This window comes from Microcaecilia unicolor, chromosome 9, assembly GCF_901765095.1.
Source record: "Microcaecilia unicolor chromosome 9, aMicUni1.1, whole genome shotgun sequence".
In the NCBI taxonomy this organism is placed as follows: domain Eukaryota; kingdom Metazoa; phylum Chordata; class Amphibia; order Gymnophiona; family Siphonopidae; genus Microcaecilia; species Microcaecilia unicolor.
In genome coordinates this window covers 42,053,552-42,073,258 of record NC_044039.1, presented here as the reverse complement: position 1 = coordinate 42,073,258, position 19,707 = coordinate 42,053,552, and the positions used below count along the sequence as shown (strand labels likewise).

The window sequence follows — 19,707 nt, the reverse complement described above, 5'->3', positions numbered from 1 at the left end:
CTGCATCAACAGGTTTTGAAATGTGGAGGAAAAAGCCTTGGATCCTTAGTCACTCTTATGCTCATAAAGCATATTGCAGTGACTCATATGACGACCCCACTGGCAAAAACTCCACTTGAAATCTTCAAAATTTTTCAAAATATACATTTGTGCAAAACCATTAAACAAAGCACAATAAGAGATCTAGGTATTGTCGTTGATGATACGTTGAAACCTTCTGCTCAGTGTGCTGCTGCGGCTAAGAAAGCAAATAGGATGTTAGGTATTATTAGGAAAGGAATGGAAAACAAAAATGAGGATGTTATAATGCCTTTGTATCGCTCCATGGTGCAACCGCACCTCGAGTATTGTGTTTAATTCTGGTCACCACATCTCAAAAAAGATATAGTGGAATTAGAAAAGGTACAGAGAAGGACGATGAAAATGATAAAGGGGATGGGACGACTTCCCTATGAGGAACGGCTAAAGCGGCTGGGGCTCTTCAGCTTGGAGAAAAGACGGCTGAGGGGAGCTATGATAAAGGTCTTTAAAATAATGAGTGGAGTTGAATGGGTAGATGTGAAGCGTCTGTTTACGCTTTCCAAAAATATTAGGACTAGGGGGCATGCGACGAAGCTACAAAGTAGTAAATTTAAAACGAATCAGAGAAAATATTTCTTCACTCAACGTGTAATTAAACTCTGGAATTCGTTGCCAATGTGGTAAAGGCGGTTAGGTTAGCGGAGTTTAAAAAAGGTTTGGACGGCTTCCTAAAGAAAAGTCCATAGATCATTATTAAATTGGTCTTGGGGAAAATCCAGTATTTCTGGGATAAGCAGTATAAAATGTTTTGTACTTTTTGGGGATCTTGCCAGGTATTTGTTACCTGGATTGGCCACTGTTGGAAACAGGATGCTGGGCTTGATGGACCTTTGGTCTGTCCCAGTACGGCAATACTTAAGTACTTATGGATGGAGCATGGGCGGAGCCTCATTGTAAGTAATGCATGCCTTTTCTGCATTTATACAACTGAAGTTATTCCAGATCTATAACTGGTGTAACTGCGGGACATGTAAATGCCAGGTTACACTAGTATTGTCACGGCTCTGATGTCACTCTGGTGTTGGTGAGCTCTCGAGTTCTCCCGAGCTCCACTAGGCCCAGGAAGAAGCCGAGCACCCCAATCTTCACCCGCGGCGACCGCCGTTCACCGAGGGTTGAGCCCTCAGCTGCGGGCGGCCAGCAGGACTGCTGGAACCCCGGGGTGACGGCTGGCCTGGCTGGATATGGGTACGGAGTCCTTGGTGAGCGTAGCTTAGCCGGGCGGCTAACTGAGCACTGGGCACGGACCCAGTCTGAGGAAGTGGCTAGCAGGACGGCTAGGCTGGTACGAGTAACAACCACCGCCCTCACTGGAAATAGCTAGCAGGACGGCTAGCTGCCGACAGGAACAAACACAGTCTTGGAAATAGCTAGCAGGACGGCTAGCTGTCTTGAGGAACAAACACAGTCTTGGAAATAGCTAGCAGGACGGCTAGCTGTCTTGAGAACCAAACACAGTCTTGGAAATAGCTAGCAGGACGGCTAGCTGTCTTGAGGAACAAACACAGTCTTGGAAATAGCTAGCAGGACGGCTAGCTGTCTTGAGGAACAAACACAGTCTTGGAAATAGCTAGCAGGGCGGCTAGCCGTTTTGAGAAACCAACACAGTCTTGGAAATAGCTAGCAGGACGGCTAGCTGTCGACAGGAACAAACACAGTCTTGGAAATAGCTAGCAGGGCGGCTAGCTGTCCTGAGAAACAAACACAGTCTTGGAAATAGCTAGCAGGACGGCTAGCTGTCTTGAGAAACAAACACAGTCTTGGAAATAGCTAGCAGGACGGCTAGCTGTCTTGAGAAACAAACACAGTCTTGGAAATAGCTAGCAGGACGGCTTCAAACAACAAAACGGAAGCACTGGATCCCCCCCGTGTCTCCGTTTAAATCCCCCGCTCGTCCTGGCTGGAGAACAGCTGGAACCAATCCTCTCCGCCCAGGCCGGCAGCGGAGGCCCGGATTGGTCCTCCCGTCCGATGGGCGGAGTTCCTGCGCGGATGCGCCAATCCGGTGCGAGTGGGCGGAGCCTCCTCGCTGGTCTCGCTGCAGCGAGGAGGACGCCGACGCCGCCATCTTGGCCGGCGGATCTCCTTCTCCGAGGCCGGCGTTAGTTCTTCTGGATCGCCGGCCTCGGGGCAACTTGCGGCCGCGGCGATCCCCGTGGCATCCTTCCCCCGTCGCCCCGCATCCCACGGGCGACCCAGCCTTCCGCTCCGGCCCGCGGACCGCCAGGTAAGGGCCCGGAACGGGACAGTATCCTCCCCGGAAGACCCCTTCCTCCGGGGCCCGGGTTTGGACGGATATCGGGCGTGGAAGGCTTTGACCAAGTCTGGAGCATGAACATTAGCCACGGGTTCCCAGGAATTATCTTCGGGGCCAAAAGATTTCCATGATAACAAATAATACAGTCTTCCCCGCCGCCACTTTGAGTCGAGAATTTCTCCTACCTCGTACTCCGGGTCCGGGGCCACCTGGAGATCTTCTTCTTGGGCTGGATGCGGGTGCCACCCGGACTCCCGGAACCTCTTCAATAGCGAGATATGGAAAGCGTTATGTACTCGTAGGGTGCCGGGTAACCGCAATCGATACGTTACTGGCCCAATTCGTTCTTGGATTGCATATGGTCCCGCATATCGAGGTCCCAGTCTTCGAGAAGACCCTCGAAGTCTCAGATGTTTCGTGCTTAACCATACCTTCTGTCCTGGTTGGAGCACGGGGGCGGGCCGTCGATGGCGGTCAGCAAAGAGCTTGTCCTTGATCGCGGTCTTCTGTAATTGTTCCCTAGCCATCTTCCAGACCTCTTGTAGGTCGGCTACGACTTGGTCCCCCGCCGGGTTCATGGCAGTCGCCGGGAACGGCCCTGGAAGCCGAGGATGTCGCCCATATACCAGGAAGAACGGGGACTGCCCTGAGGATGAGTGGTCACTTTGGTTATAGGCGACCTCGGCCCAGGGAAGTAGAGAAGCCCAGTTATCTTGTCGTTGGTTGACAAAGGCTCGTAAGAATCCTTTCAAGGTTTGGTTAATCCTCTCCACCATGCCGTTGGTTTGAGGATGGTACGCGGATGAAAAGTGGTTCTCTACCCCCAAGGCCGTGCACAAAGTTCTCCAGAAGCGGGAGGTAAATTGGGGTCCTCGGTCACTGATGATCCGAGTGGGTAATCCATGTAGTCGAAAAATGTGGTGAATGAACGCTTGGGCTAGAGAGGCGGCCGACGGAAGGTTCGTGAACGGAACAAAGTGAGCCATTTTAGAGAACCGATCTATCACAACCCAGATCACGGTATGCCCCTGAGAACGAGGTAAATCAGTGATAAAGTCCATGGATATCTCCGACCAGGGACTGGTCGGTACGGGCAGTGGTTGTAGGTCTCCCACGGGGGGTCCTCCTACTGACTTGGTTCGGGCACATACCGGGCACGAGGTAACAAACTGGAGGATATCTCGCCTCATCTGTGGCCATCGATAATGTCTCGTGATGAATCGGAGTGTCTTTTGGTACCCGAAGTGCCCGGCCCATCTAGACGAGTGCCCCCATTGCAGAACCCTTCTCCGATCGGCGGCCGCCACGAATTTCTGGATTTGTGCAACCTCTCCTGTGGCTGCACTGACACAAGCGGGGTCTAACATCGGATGAGTCTCCTTAGTCTCTTCTGGTACCTCAAAAGCCCGGGAGAGCGCGTCTGCCGGGGTATTCTGGGAGGCCGCCCGGAACACTAATTGAAAATGAAACCTGGCAAAGAATAATGACCACCGGGCCTGTCGGGGATTCAGCCGCTGGGCCTCTTGGAGGTATAGGAGGTTCTTATGATCAGTGATGACCGTGAACCGGTGTTCCGCTCCTTCCAACAAGTGTCTCCACTCTTGCAGTGCTAGTTTCAGAGCCAAGAGTTCTCTATCCCCTACCGTATAGTTCCGCTCGGCTGGAGAGAATTTACGTGAAAAGAAGGAGCACGGTTGACGCCGGCCTTCGGGGTTGATTTGAGAAATGACCGCCCCGGCCCCTAGGGCGGACGCGTCCACCTCTACAATGAAAGGTTTCTCAGGGTCGGGGGTCAACAGAATAGACGCGGACTCAAAAGCCTCTTTTACCTGACGAAAAGCCGCTTGCGCCTCTGGCGGCCAATCCCTGACCCTCGCGTTCTTGTGGGTGAGCGCCGTCAACGGGGTGGTCAACCTGGAGTACTGGGGAATAAATTGGCGATAGTAATTGGCGAAGCCCAGGAATCGTTGCAAAGCCTTCAGGCCCTTCGGTTGAGGCCACTCTCGAATGGCTTGGAGCTTGTCTGGCTCCATCTGTAATCCCCCTGGAAGCAGGATATGCCCCAAAAAGGGTAAGGATCGCTGATGGAAAGCACACTTACTCAGCTTAGCAAATAGATGGGCTTGACGTAGGGGGTGCAGCACTGCACGCACATGACCCGGATGCTCCCTGGGGTCCTTAGAGTAAACTAGGATGTCATCCAGATATACAATCACCGTGGAATTTAGCAATTCTTCTAGTACACAATTGATAAGACGTTGAAACACCGCAGGGGCATTGCAGAGACCGAACGGCATCACCCGATATTCAAAATGTCCCTCGTGGGTGTTGAAAGCCGTTTTCCATTCGTCCCCTGACCGGATTCGTACTAGATTGTAGGCCCCCCGCAGATCTAACTTCGTGAAGATCTGAGCTCCTTGCAGTCTGTCCAAGAGCTCGGGAATGAGCGGCAGCGGGAACCGATCCTTCACGGTGATGGCATTTAATCCCCGATAGTCAATACACGGTCTCAGGGACCCATCCTTCTTGGCAACAAAGAAAAACCCTGCCCCGGCTGGGGATGTAGACGGCTGAATGAACCCTTTCCGTAGGTTCTCATGGATATAATCTCGCATTGCCTTGAACTCTGCTCGGGACAGTTTGTACAGTCGGCCCCGTGGGGGTACCGTATCCGTCTTCAGATCAATAGCACAGTCAAAAGACCTATGCGGCGGTAGTACCTCCGCCTCCTTGGGACTAAACACATCAGCAAAGTCTCTATACTCCATAGGCAGGGAGCCCAGTTCACCCGGTCCTTCCCCTGGCGACGTATTTAAAGCTGGACAGGTGCCAGCCCGACCCTTACAACAGGTCTCTTGACAGGAATTACCCCACGCTTGAATCTTTCCCCCGGTCCAGTCGATAACCGGGTTGTGGCATCGTAGCCACGGCAATCCCAGAACCACAGGGTGGATGGTCCGGGATAACACTAAGAATTCGGCTTCCTCCCGATGGTCCTCTCCCACTTGCAGTCCCAACATAGGAGTAATCTCAGTGACCGGCTGGGGAAGGGTAGTTCCTTGGATGGAGGTTATCCGCAGCATTGGACTCCGGGGGAGCGTGGTCCAGCCCATTTGCTGCAGCAGTTCGAGCCCAATAAAATTGCCCCCTGACCCCGAGTCCACCAGGGCGTGGGTCTGAACCGTGGCCTCCTGCCACCGTAAGGTCACCGGTAGGATGATCAAAGTGTCCTGTAGGGGAGCGGAGTGCCCCAAGAACCCTCCCCTCAGGGTGCCTTGGGGAGCGCATTTCCCGGCCGGATGGAACAAGTCCGGAGGAAATGCCCAGCCTTCCCACAATAGAAGCACAGTCCATTAGACTGTCGTTGCTGTCTTTCGGCAGGAGTCAACCGTTGCCAGCCCATCACCATCGGCTCCTCCCCGGGCTCCGTAGTGTCCCGGTTCACCTGGCGAGAGGACGGCCCTTTGTTTGTCCGGGGGGCCCCTCGTGCCCACTTCTGCCGCTCCGCCCGGGCTCTGGCTCGCTCCTGGAATCGGGTGTCCACCCGTATACAGAGTGAGATGAGGGCGTCCAATTGTCCGGGAATATCCCGTCCCGCCAATTCATCCTTGATTCGTTCTTGTAACCCCTCCATAAAAATGGCCATCAAGGACTCCGGATTCCAACGCAGCTCCGTGGCTAAGGTACGAAACCGGATGGCATAGTCGGCCACCGTACCTTTTCCCTGATGAATCCGGAGCAGTTCCGATGCCACGGAGGAGGGTCTTCCCGGAAGGTCAAACACCATCCGGAACCGGCGCTGAAATTCGTTATAATCCTCCAAAATGGGATCATTTTGTTCGTTCAGGGGAGCCACCCAGTCCTGGGCCTTTCCTCCACAAAGGCCCATAATGTAGCCCACCTTACTTTGGTCCGAAGCAAAGGCCTCCGGTTGCATCCGGAAGGCCAGATTGCACTGGTTGAGGAACCCCCTACAACCACCCGGGTTCCCATCGTAGCGTGCTGGTTCAGGGAACCGAGGTCCCACGCGGAACCCTCCCATACGGGGAGCCGCTGCGGCCCCTTGGACCGCAGCGGCCTGGTTCTGTACCTGAAGCGTGGAAAGTTGAGAACATACATTCTGGAGCGCCCCAGACAGGGCATTAAGCTGTTCCTGTTGCTGCTGGAGAACCTTGGCCAGGTCCCGTAGATCAGGTTGCGTCGGCGAGCTCATGGCTTCCGTTTTCTGTCGCGGCTCTGATGTCACTCTGGTGTTGGTGAGCTCTCGAGTTCTCCCGAGCTCCACTAGGCCCAGGAAGAAGCCGAGCACCCCAATCTTCACCCGCGGCGACCGCCGTTCACCGAGGGTTGAGCCCTCAGCTGCGGGCGGCCAGCAGGACTGCTGGAACCCCGGGGTGACGGCTGGCCTGGCTGGATATGGGTACGGAGTCCTTGGTGAGCGTAGCTTAGCCGGGCGGCTAACTGAGCACTGGGCACGGACCCAGTCTGAGGAAGTGGCTAGCAGGACGGCTAGGCTGGTACGAGTAACAACCACCGCCCTCACTGGAAATAGCTAGCAGGACGGCTAGCTGCCGACAGGAACAAACACAGTCTTGGAAATAGCTAGCAGGACGGCTAGCTGTCTTGAGGAACAAACACAGTCTTGGAAATAGCTAGCAGGACGGCTAGCTGTCTTGAGAAACAAACACAGTCTTGGAAATAGCTAGCAGGACGGCTAGCTGTCTTGAGAACCAAACACAGTCTTGGAAATAGCTAGCAGGACGGCTAGCTGTCTTGAGGAACAAACACAGTCTTGGAAATAGCTAGCAGGACGGCTAGCTGTCTTGAGGAACAAACACAGTCTTGGAAATAGCTAGCAGGGCGGCTAGCCGTTTTGAGAAACCAACACAGTCTTGGAAATAGCTAGCAGGACGGCTAGCTGTCGACAGGAACAAACACAGTCTTGGAAATAGCTAGCAGGACGGCTAGCTGTCTTGAGAAACAAACACAGTCTTGGAAATAGCTAGCAGGACGGCTAGCTGTCTTGAGAAACAAACACAGTCTTGGAAATAGCTAGCAGGACGGCTTCAAACAACAAAACGGAAGCACTGGATCCCCCCCGTGTCTCCGTTTAAATCCCCCGCTCGTCCTGGCTGGAGAACAGCTGGAACCAATCCTCTCCGCCCAGGCCGGCAGCGGAGGCCCGGATTGGTCCTCCCGTCCGATGGGCGGAGTTCCTGCGCGGATGCGCCAATCCGGTGCGAGTGGGCGGAGCCTCCTCGCTGGTCTCGCTGCAGCGAGGAGGACGCCGACGCCGGCGCCGCCATCTTGGCCGGCGGATCTCCTTCTCCGAGGCCGGCGTTAGTTCTTCTGGATCGCCGGCCTCGGGGCAACTTGCGGCCGTGGCGATCCCCGTGGCATCCTTCCCCCGTCGCCCCGCATCCCACGGGCGACCCAGCCTTCCGCTCCGGCCCGCGGACCGCCAGGTAAGGGCCCGGAACGGGACAAGTATTCTATAAAGAGATCTGGACGCCCAAGTGCTATATTGAATAGGCTCTCAGCACATTACATCAGGGTGCCTAAAAGAGGGCTCCTAATTACAGAATTGCCCCCATTTAACCAAGAGCTCATTAAGGGGTAATGTTAAAATTGCATGCATGGGTAAAAAGTCTGTACATACTTTTTCCTGTGTGAACTCTGCTGGATTTTGTACATGGAAGTAAATGTGTATTTCCACTTTGAAAATTATCTCAGGAAAACATGTGCTTACATTTACACCTGCTATTTGGGGTGCACCAATTTTCTGAATTAAATCACGTGCATATCTCAAATTTTCAAACTTATGTGGATTAATGCAAATTCCTTCCAAACCCTGCTCTCAGGAGCACCTCCTCAAACAACAAGTAAATTTACCTGTATACAAGCTGTACAGGTATAAGTTTGCCCGTTTATCAGGTGGGCAGACTAGCAACAGGTCGTTTCTGCTGATTTACCTGTGGAAATACCTTTGAAAATTACCCCCCCAAATAATTGAGAAATAAGCATGAAATTTTGTCCTTCTTAATTCAGACTTTGTGAAAGCAGTGTGTGAGCTGATTTTTAGGTTTTGATATCTTGAAGAAAAACTTGTTTTGTTTTGAAGAAATATTGATATCAACCTGTGTAATTGCAAAATTTTGACATTTGCATTCTTTGGTTGCTTTTATTCCTCATAATTTTTTTTTTTAGCTAACATCCTATATAATAAAACTCACCCTCAACGTTCTGAGGACACTGACGTCAGTGTCACTTCCTGCGGGCACTTCCTTCGGGTTCGAAGGGTTCGTGGTGGTGAAGCCACCGAAATCACTGTGTCTGGACCCCGCCCTCGCGTCAAACGTGATGACGTCGAGGGCAGAGCAATGGCGTCAGTGGATGAAGGTGGCGTGCCTTGACGAGGTGCGGAGCAATGGCGGTCAGTGGCTTCACAACGCCGAAGGGGTGGGTAGGGAGGGGGGGTTCGGGAGGAAAACCTTGCTAGCGCCCGTTTCATTTCCTGCAGAAATGGGCATGTTTTACTAGTAAAACATAAAGGATGCAAGCATTCACACCTCTGAAAATGCCAAGTGCTATTTTTCTCCCTTAACTTACATTCCCAAAGAAATCCTCTCCCCCTTCTTAATGTTCCGAAAAGTACGTGAGTTAGGAACCCTGTGAACCCTCTGAGGAGAGCAGTTTTCAGACACACTTACTGGGGTAAATAACTCCTGAAAATGTGCCTCTTTAATGAGTCCTGTATTCTGAGTAGTCTATTCTAGGAGCAGGATAAGACTCCCTCTCCTCATGTACAGTAGTACCACCATTATCCCAGTTTTCTCTCCACAGTGCAGATAATCCTCAGCCTCAGCTGAGGAAATGTACCTGATAATTTCCCTTTTCTAACTGGTTTGTAGGGTGGTTCTTTTGGGAGTCGCAATTATGTTCATCTAACATTACAGTTTCCATCTGTAAAGGGTTTGAATTATAAACAAATACATCAAGGGCCTTATTGCTATTCTGCAGTTGAGATCTGGAACTTATTGCCTTCTTTCATTCGTCATAGTTGATTTTATGATATTTTTAGAAAGATTGTTAAAACATGGTTATTTGCTAGCGTTTTGAAAACAGGATGATATGTATAGAGTGAATACGGCTGTAATGTTTTTTCTGTCTTGTATTTTTTTTTATATGTAACCTGCACTGAACCTGAAAAGGGATTTTGCAGGATATAAAATCCCAGTAGCGTAGCACAGTATATATATCAATTTCCAAATAGTCACTACAAAAAGTAACTGTAGTTGAATGTTTCAGAAGCTGCTGTTAAATATCATCACCTGAAATAATCATTCAAAATTCTAGTATATTTTGGATTCAGGTTCTGGGTTTAATCATCCACCTCTTCCAAATCTGAGCAGCTTGCAAAGTTGATAGATGTTTATCCTAAACAACTGATGTCTGTTTGTTATTGCTATGTAATGGACTTCTACCAAGTATTGAATCATGGGGCATGAATTATGCAATCAAGACTTTTGGGGTTCCTCTTCGTAATACTTTCTGGATATTTGCTCTTTCACATTGAACATTTAGTGCATAGTATACAGACATCATTTCCCTTTCTGTTATTTAATGGAGGTGAAGTGACGTGCCCAAGGTCGAAAGATGTGTTGGTGGGAGAAGCAGGATTTGAACCTTCGCTTCTCTGGTTCTCGGCCTACTACTTTAACCTCTAGGCTACTTTTCAACATCTCTTTAATGACTCACTGTGGGGAAAAAAAGGTAAGTTTTAACTCGTGTAGGGGCCCTTTTACCAAGCAGTGCTAAAAAGTGGCCCCTAGTAGCCCAAACAGTGCTGAGGCCATTTTTAGCACTGACAGTAATAGATTTTTATATTTCTCCAACAATGGCCATGTGCTAATTTCCCCATTACCATGTAAGCCCTTACTGCCACCTATTTGTAGGCGGTAAGGGCTCATGTGCTAATCTTATGCTAATCAGTTAGTGAATGGCAATGCCCACGCGCTAACCGATTAGCATATTCACACCCATTCTTCACTCCCAAACTCACCTCCAGAGTCATCTGAAAAATACTCTAACAGGAAGTGATGTCATTGAGAGGTATATATGAAAGCGTTTTCAGATCCACATCACCATTATTGCTGAGCATTACAAGGCTGCAGGGACGTTGTCCAGCGCTTGAAAGTAAGTTTGTATTATAACCTGTGTGATATGTTGCTCAAATGTAAGAAAGACTTTTTTATCAAATGGTGGTGGTAGGACCAGGGCTTTTTTGGAGGGGGTACTTGGCACCTTTTCCATGGTCTGCTAAAATTGACCCACAGTCCCCAAGTTTTAATGAAAGAGCTCAGGCTCTACACACCAATTTTGCCTTGTCATAGATTCTGTGACTGGTTGCAAGGGGCCTGGTTATTCTAGGGTGGGTCCCACAGTGATCACCCCACTCCTGCAGAGTGGCCTGGCATTTGAGTACCGGCACCTTTTTTGCTAGAAAAAACACACTGGGTAGGACTGAATGGGAGTTCTCACTAAATTCATCAGTAGTACTGAAAACTGAAAGAAGGGGTGCTTGCCCTTCAACACTACTGAAGCATTTAGTGTGAACTTGCCAAGTTTTTAGATTGTGCATTGCCTAAAAAAGCACAGTCTTTTTAAAGACCAACTCATTGTTTCCAGTTTGATTAGCATCATCTCATTTTCATTTTTGTACCACCAGACTCCTAAGGCAAGCATCTTGTATGCCGAAACATAGTGCTATGACGAGCAGGGGCGTAGCTAGACTTCAGTGGGAGGGGGGTCCAGAGCCCGAGGTGAGGGGGCACATTTTAGCCCCTCCCCCGGCGCCGCTGACACCACCAACTTTGACCCCCCCCCCCCCCCGCCGACCCCCTCTCCCGTCGCCAACCCTTCCCCGCTGTCGCCGTCGCCTACCTTTGCTGGCAGGGGACCCCAACCCCGCCAGCCAAGGTCCTCTTCTGCCTTTGTTCTGTTTCTGAGTCTGACGTCCTGCACGTTTACAACAGACTGCACAGAGACGCTTTCAGTATCTGATATATCACAAAGGTCTTTCTTAAGACCATTTGATCTCCAGACTGATCTCCAATACCAGAATCATTTAAGACTCCTGAAGCAGGCCTGTGGCCGAAACACAGTACTGTGTCGAGTCTGTGAATAAAGTGGTACTTTATACATTAGTATCCCGTTTCCCTGGAGTCAATGGTCCAGTTTCCACTTCCCTTCAACTGAAAAATAGAAGTGAACAGACTCAGACTGCTGTGGATAAAAAGAGGAACTGACTGTGTTGCAGGGTAGCGAGACATGCCCTGAGACTGCAAAAACACAAGTGGAGAAAAAGCTGGTATTTGAAGTCCAAAAGAGCGCAAAAAACAGCGCATGCTTAAAAGAAATGAAAGGAATGAACACTGAAAAGCCCATACAGCAGTAATCCCTGGTGGATTAACATGTAAATTACAGCCTCTACACATAGCTGTTAACCATGCATCTAAATGTCTCTTAATTTAAGAGTGGGATAAATGGATGCATGAGGGCACATATCTGCTGCTGGATTCAGTGGCATTCCTATGTCAGCTGCCCCCCCCGCCCCCCCCCCCCCCCCCCGGGGTGGATCGCCACTACGCACTACCCCGGCGCATCACCTCCTGGGGTGCAGGGAGCAGTTGCGAGGCTGTCGGCTCCGTCGGTTCCCTGCCCCGAAACAGGAAGTAACGTCAGAGGGAGCAGGGAACCGGTGGAGCCGACAGCCATGCAGCTGCTCCCTGCACCTCCTTGCAGCATGCACCCGGAGTGAACTGCCCCCACCACCCCGCCCCTTGGTACACCACTGGCTGGATTGACACTGCATGGCAGGCAGTTTTACATTTGGTTATCAACAGATTCCAAAAAGCAGGCTTACTTGGAGAAGAGAAGTTGTGGAGCTCATTTTCAAAACAACAAAAAGAAATGTCATAAGATTGCAGAAGGGCATTTTTCTGTCAAAAATATCCAAGTTGCAATTTTCAAAATCTCAATTTTAGACGTTTTGCTCCATAGTTCGTCCACGTCTCAAGGTAGCATATTTTGGGCGGGACATGGGCAGCACAAAAAAAGAGAGGTTCTGCAATAATGGAACAAAATGAAAACCTCTAGGGCCAAAATTAAGACTTTTTGGCTAAACCTGTTTCAATCACGACTAAGTTACCACCAAAAGGTGCCCTAAATGACCAAATGACCGCTGGAGGGATTAAGACATAGCCTTCCTTACTCCCCCAGTGGTCACTGACCCCCTTCCACCCCCAAAGATGTGAAGGAAACAGTACATACCAGGCTCTGTGACAGCTTCAGATGCTATGGCCAGGTCCCTGAAGTAGCCTAGTGGTCAGTGCAATGGATTGTAGAGAAGGGGACCCAGGCCTATATATCACTTTAACTAGTACATTTGTAGTAGAAAGTGTGAGCCCTCCAAAACCCACCAAAAACCTAGGGGTCTTTTACTAAGGTGCACTAGTGTTTTTAATGAGCACTAAAAACAGGCATGCACTAAATGCTAGAGACACCCATAGGAATGCATTGGCGTCTCTAGCATTTAGCGCTGACCTTAGTACAAGACTCCCCCTAGTGTACCTACATATAGGTGACACCTCCAGGCACGAGGGCTATTGTAGTAGTGTACTGTTGGGTACAGCAGGTGGGTAACGGTGAGAAGTGTTCCTGGGACCTTTTATGTGAAGTCCACTGCAGTGCCCCCTAGTGTGCCCCACTGCTAGTCCACTAAGAATGCTGGTCCCCTATATATCCCAATGGCTTATTTTTGTTCCTTTTTTCCTTGGACTTTTTTTTTCTGAAAATGGTCCTACAAGATAGACACACTGAGCACAAAAATGTCCAGCAAATGGCCATTTTCAAAACAAAAAGTTTGGACATTTTTTTTGGTTTGAAAATGCCCATGTTCACTACTGGATTTTTGGACGTTTTTCGCAAAACTTCCAAAATCAAATTTAGGAGTCATATCAAAAATGCCCCTCTGATGAGGAGGAATATGAATTCAATAATGACGAAGTGGAAGCATTTGCTACTGAACATTTCAACTACGCAGATGATGACACGGACTTTGAAAGTTTAGCTTCTAGAGACGAAGAAGATAAAATTTGAGACACTATGAAGAATTGATGCCATAAACCTTTATCTTGTAATAAGAAATATTTTATGCAAACCATGTGGGAAGTTTTTTAAATATTTTTTTAGAACTGTAGAATGCCTTCTCCACCTTGGCCATGAAATGTGAAGACAAGTATAACCTGCACCCTTGTTTAATCCACACCAGGCATCTCACGGCTGTAAAACTGTGTACACCCTGCGGGTTATATTCACAAAAATACATTATATAAAATAGTTCTGAGCACACACCTAGCACATACATACACAAGGGTACACTTACATAAGTGCTAGTATTCTATAAGGGGCCCTTTTACTAAGGCGCGTATAACACGTGTCAAAGTAGAACTACCACCCAGCTATCGCGTGCCCCGGGCAATAAATTCTAATTTTGATGCACGTCCAAAATGCGCGGCAGAAAATAATTGCTATTTTCTACCTTGTGGGGCTAACCAGGCGGTAATCAGCAGTGTAATGACAATTACTGTCTATTTAAGGCATTGAGACCATACCGCTAAATCAATGGGTGGTGGTAAGGTCTCAAGCCCAAAATGGCCATGCGCCAATTTTTATTTTGCTGCACATCCATTTTCACCCACCCCCCAGACCAAAAAAAGAGGCCTTTTTTTGCGGGTGCGCTGAAAAATAGACCTGCGTGCATCGAATACACGCGCCTACACCAGCGCAGGCCATTTTTTGGTGCACCTTAGTAAAAGGACCCCTCAATGTGCATTTAGGCACCAGGTTATAGAATGAGGGGGTATGTGACTTACACACACCCTTAAAGATTAGTGCTTAGTCACTTTGCCACCACTCAAAGGTACATTTATCCATGAAAATAACAGTATTCTGTACATTTACAAGCATTAGTGGCATATTAATGTGGATGCTCTTTTTATACCAAATTCAAAAAATGTTATGCCAGTTTTCCCTTTAATATGCTATTGATCCTACCTGTACAGCTTCTACTTTACTACGCAACATGCTCGCCATCTCTTCTGAGAATTTTGTCGCCAACTCCAAGCCATCAACCTCCTTGATTTTCAATGATGGCTCAACATCTTTGTACTTCTGCCAAGAAAATAAATGGGATAATAATCACAAACTTAGGACCCAATAATACTGAGAATATTAACAGGATATCAAGGATTTAATCATCAGGAAAAACAAAGTGGGCCGGTAAGATTCACTGATTTGGTATTTTATGGCAAATATAACCCACTATGTAGTCCTGTGAAAATTATGGACTGAGACTTATGGTGGATAAAAGCTTACTTGAAAATGAATGAAAATGTAATTGCAAATAAGTACATAAGCATTGCCACATTGGGACAGACCAAAGGTCCATCAAGCCCAGCATCCTGTTTCCAACAGTGGCCAATCCAGGTCACAAATACCTGGCAAGATCCCAAAAAGGCTCAATACATTTTATGCTGCTTATCTCAGAAATAAGCACTGGATTTTCCCTAAGTCAACTTAATAATGGTCTATGGACTTTTCAGTTAGAAAGCCACCCAGACCCTTTTTAAACCCCGCTAAGCTAACCGTCTTTACCACATTCTCTGGCAATGAATTCCAGAGTTTAATTACATGTTGAGTGAAGAAACTTTTTCTCCGATTTGTATTAAATTTACTACTTTTTAGCTTCATCGTATGACCCCTAGTCCTAGTATTTTTGGAAAGAGTAAACAAACGACTCACATCTACCCATTCCACTCCACTCATTATTTTATAGACCTCTATCATATCTCCCCTCAGCCGTCTCTTCTTCAAGCTGAAGAGCCCTAGATGCTTCAGCTTTTCCTCATAGGGAAGTCATCCCATCCCCTTTATCATTTTCGTCGCCCTTCTCTGTACCTTTTCTAATTCCAGTATATTTTTTGAGATATGCATGAATGCAAAAATAAATGTTATATTTATATACACATACACTACATATTCCATGCACAGGAACAATCAAAGGTATTTACACAGATAAACACATATTTAGTCAATAGTCATGTAAAAAAAAAGGGTGGTTTGAATATCGTCTCAGTGTGAGTAAAAAATGAGCAGATTTAGATTGTGGGAGAGAAAATACATACAAAAAAATATTTCAAAATCCTCACTTGTACTGTGCACCTTTAAAAGTGCATGCATTCCTTTACCAACAGGGTTATAGCTACCATTGAGCAAGCCCAGCAAAATGTCCAGGGCAGCCTGAAGCTGAACCCTCCCTCCCTCACCATCTCCCCCATGCCTGGGTGCAGCATCTGTCTTGCCTCTCCCCTTCCACTGGTCCTCCAAATTACAGGCAGAGGCCACAGCCTTTCTCTGGCCGGCAGAGCCTTCCCTTGACACATCCCGTCCATAGGAAATTGCACCATTGAGGCAACACACAGAGAGGAAAGGCTGCTCTCACCACAGCCTCTTCCAGAACCATGCTGCAGTGTTTTAAGGACAGGCAGATGGGGCAGGGGTGAGTCAGATGCCGCAGACCTGGAACAAAGCAGAAGGGAAAGAGAGAGGGAGAGTTACAAAGATCTTGGAAGGGAGGGTCAAAGGGAAGAGAGAGGCACTTGGACCAAAGGAGAGGGGGGAGAGAGAAGGGAGATGCTGGACTGGAGAGAGGGTCAGAGACAAGAGAAAGAGAGTGAAATGCTGGACCAACAGAGGGTGAGAGAGAGAGAGAGAGAGAGAGATGCCAAACTAGAAAGAAAAGATGGGTTGGGGTGAGGGTGCACGAAGAGGGGAAGAGAGAGGTGAGAATCTGGATATGTGGAGGGAAAGGGACACAGAAGAGATGCTGGCATTGGATGGAGCATAGGGATATGGACAAAGAGGGGTATGCTCAAGAGAGTAAGAAAGGGATACAAATGAGAGATGCTGAATATGGCAGGAGAATAGGGACAGGGACAAAGAGGAGATATGCCGGACAGGATGGATAGGGACACACAGGATGGATATGTGGTAGAAATAGAGAACAATTGTCAAAAGGACAGGAGACATTGGAGAGAGTGAAGAAAAAGAGAAGAGAGACACTAGGATGAAAGCAATGTTCAGACAATAAAGTTAGGAATAAAACATTTTTTTCTAATTGTAAGATGTCAGCTTTTGGAAATGTGCCCCCCTCCTTGGTCCCCATTACCGTGGGAACGATGGTGTTAAAGCCCAGGAACCAACTTTTCAAAATTATTTTGTGTGCTGAACACAAAGTAAGGTATTCTCCCACTTTTTTTTTTTCAATTGTCAGTATCCCAGCTAGTTTTATATATATATATATATATATATTAGTAAAAAAAGGCCCGTTTCTGACACAAATGAAACGGGCGCTAGCAAGGTTTTCCTCGGAGTGTGTATGTTTGGGAGAGTGTATGTGAGAGTGACTGTGTGAGAGACAGAGTGAAAGTGTGAGTGTGTGTGTGTGATAGAGAGAGTGAGTCTGGGTGTGAGTGTGTTTGTGAGAGAGTGTGTGTGTGAGAATGAGAGTGTGTGCAGTGTGTATGTGAGACACAGTGTGAGAGAGAGTGTGTGTGTGTGTGCGAGAGAGAGAGTGTGTGTGAGACACAGATTCTCTGTGAGAGTGAGTGTATGAGACCAAGCGAGTGTGTGAGTGACTGTGTGGCACATAGAGAGTGAATGTGATACAGTGTGAGACAGAGTGTGTGAGAGTGAGAGTCAGAAAGACATTGTGTATGAGAGAGAGTGTGAGCCCTGCCCTCCCAATCCATGCCCATCTGTCCCCTGCCCCCTCCATTCATCCTTTTCCAGCAATTCCCCTCTCTCCCTGAGCCCTGTCCTCCCAATCCATGCCCATCCATGCTCCGCTGTCACCTGCCCCCTCCATTCATCCCTATCCAGCAATTTCCCTCTCTCCCTGAGCCCTGCCCTGCAATCCATATCCATCCATGCCCATCTGTCCCCTCCATTCATCCCTATCCAGCAATTCCCCTCTCTCCCTGAGCCCTGCCCTGCAATCCATATCCATCCACCATCCATGCCCATCTGTCCCCTCCATTCATCCCTATCCAGCAATTCCCCTCTCTCCCTGAGCCCTGCCCTCCCAATCCATGCTCCTCTGTCACCTGCCCCCTCCATTCATCCCTATCCAGCAATTCCCCTCTCTCCCTGAGCCCTGCCCTGCAATCCATATCCATCCATGCCCATCTGTCCCCTCCATTCATCCCTATCCAGCAATTCCCCTCTCTCCCTGAGCCCTGCCCTCCCAATCCATGCCCATCCATGCTCCTCTGTCCCCTGCCCCCTCCATTCATCCCTTTCCAGCAATTTCCCTCTCTCCCTGAGCCCTGCCCTCCCAATCCATGCCCATCCATGCTCCTCTGTCCCCTGCCCCCTCCATTCATCCCTTTCCAGCAATTTCCCTCTCTCCCTGAGCCCTGCCCTCCCAATCCATGCCCATCCATGCTCCTCTGTCCCCTGCCCCCTCCATTCATCCTTTTCCAGCAATTCCCCTCTCTCCCTTCCATGACCCCCCCTCGCATCCATGCTCCTCTCTCTCCCATGTCCCAGCCTGGCCCGCCCTCTTCTCCCCCCCTCTTCGCATCCATGCCCCCCCCCTCGCATCCATGCTGTCGTTTCTCCCCTGCCCTCCCGCTCCCATTGTTCAACTTTACTGCCCACCCTCTTCTCTCCCCCCAACATCCCTTTTCTTTTTTTTTTCTTTTTAAATTTACCCCCGTGGCGGTTCCGGCAGCGCAGCGTCAGGGAACGAGGCGGCGCTCCCGACGTCTAGCCTTCCCTTCGCTGTGTTCCGCCTTCTTCCGACGTCATCCTTGAAATCAGAAGAAGGCGGAACACAGCGAAGGGAAGGCTAGAGACGTCGGGAGCGCCGCCTCCTTCCCTGACGCTGCGCTGCCGGAACCGCCACCACGGAGGTAAATCTAATATAATAAAACGCACCGTGCGTGGGTGCGATCCGTTTGTTTGGTTTTTTTTCCACCCTCGACGTCATGACGTTTGACGCGAGGGCGGGGCAGAGACGGCTGGCTGGCTTCACACCATGAATCCACGAACCCTACAGGGAGTGTTTGAGTGACTTCAGAACGTTGTCTTCAGAACGTTCACGGTGCGTTTTATTATATTAGATAGATATATATATATTTTTTTTTTTTTCTTATTTCATCACTCAACAGTGTTATTAGAAGGACAATTTGGGATATTTATTTTCCACTAAAAAAAGAATACTGGTTTGGTATGACATACAGATTTCAACATATAAAATTTTGGTTTTGGATCACTTTGAGGGGCATAATCGAACAGGGCGCCCAAGTTTTCCTGAGGACGTCCTCAAGACGTCCCGGCGAAGGGGCAAGGAAACTCATATTATCGAAACAAGATGGGTGTTCATCTTTCATTTCGATAATACGGTCAGGGACGCCCAAATCTCAACATTTAGGTCGACCTTAGAGATGGTCAATCCCGGTTTTCGGCGATAATGGAAACCGAGGACCCCCATCTCAGAAATGACCAAATCCAAGCCATTTGGTCACGGAAGAAGCCAGCATTCGTAGTGCACTGGTCCCCCTGACATGCCAGGACACCAACCGGGCAACCTAGGGGACACTGCAGTGGACTTCATAAATTGCTCCCAGGTGCATAGCTCCCTTACCTTGGGTGCTGAGCCCCCCAACCCCCCCCCCCAAAAAAACTCACTCTCCACAACTGTACAACACTACCATAGCCCTAAGGGGTAAGGGGGGCACCTACATGTGGGTACAGTGGGTTTTGAAAGGCTCACATTTACCACCACAAGTGTAACAGGTAAGGGGGGGGGATGGGCCTGGGTATGCCTGCCTGAAGTGCACTGCACCCACTAAAACTGCTCCAGGGACCAGCATACTGCTGTCAGGGAGCTGGGTATGACATTTGAGGCTGGCAAAAAATATTTTAAAGGTTTTTTTTAGGGTGGGAGGGGGTTAGTGACCACTGGGGGAGTAAGGGGAGGTCATCCCCGATTCCCTCCGGTGGTCATCTGGTTAGTTCGGGCACCTTTTTGAGCCTTGGTCGCAAGAAAAAATGGACCAAGTAAAGTTGGCCAAGTGCTCGTCAGGGACGCCCTTCTTTTTTCCATTATCAGCCGAGGATGCCTATGTACCCAGTACCCCAGTACCACCTTCGCTATGCTTCTGACACCCCCCCGTGAACTTTGGTCATCCCTGCGACGGAAAGCAATTGAGGACGCCCAAAATCGGCTTTCAATTATGCCA

General features: G+C 49.1%; 1 protein-coding gene across 1 annotated transcript in view; it reads right to left on the bottom strand.

Moving 5' to 3' along the window:
- CACNA2D4 (calcium voltage-gated channel auxiliary subunit alpha2delta 4) overlaps positions 1 to 19,707 on the bottom strand; it is a 531,111-nt gene that overhangs the window by 465,064 nt on the left and 46,340 nt on the right. Inside the window, 1 exon segment of the mRNA XM_030214826.1 lies at positions 14,456 to 14,572. Coding sequence (XP_030070686.1) covers positions 14,456 to 14,572 — 117 coding nt within the window.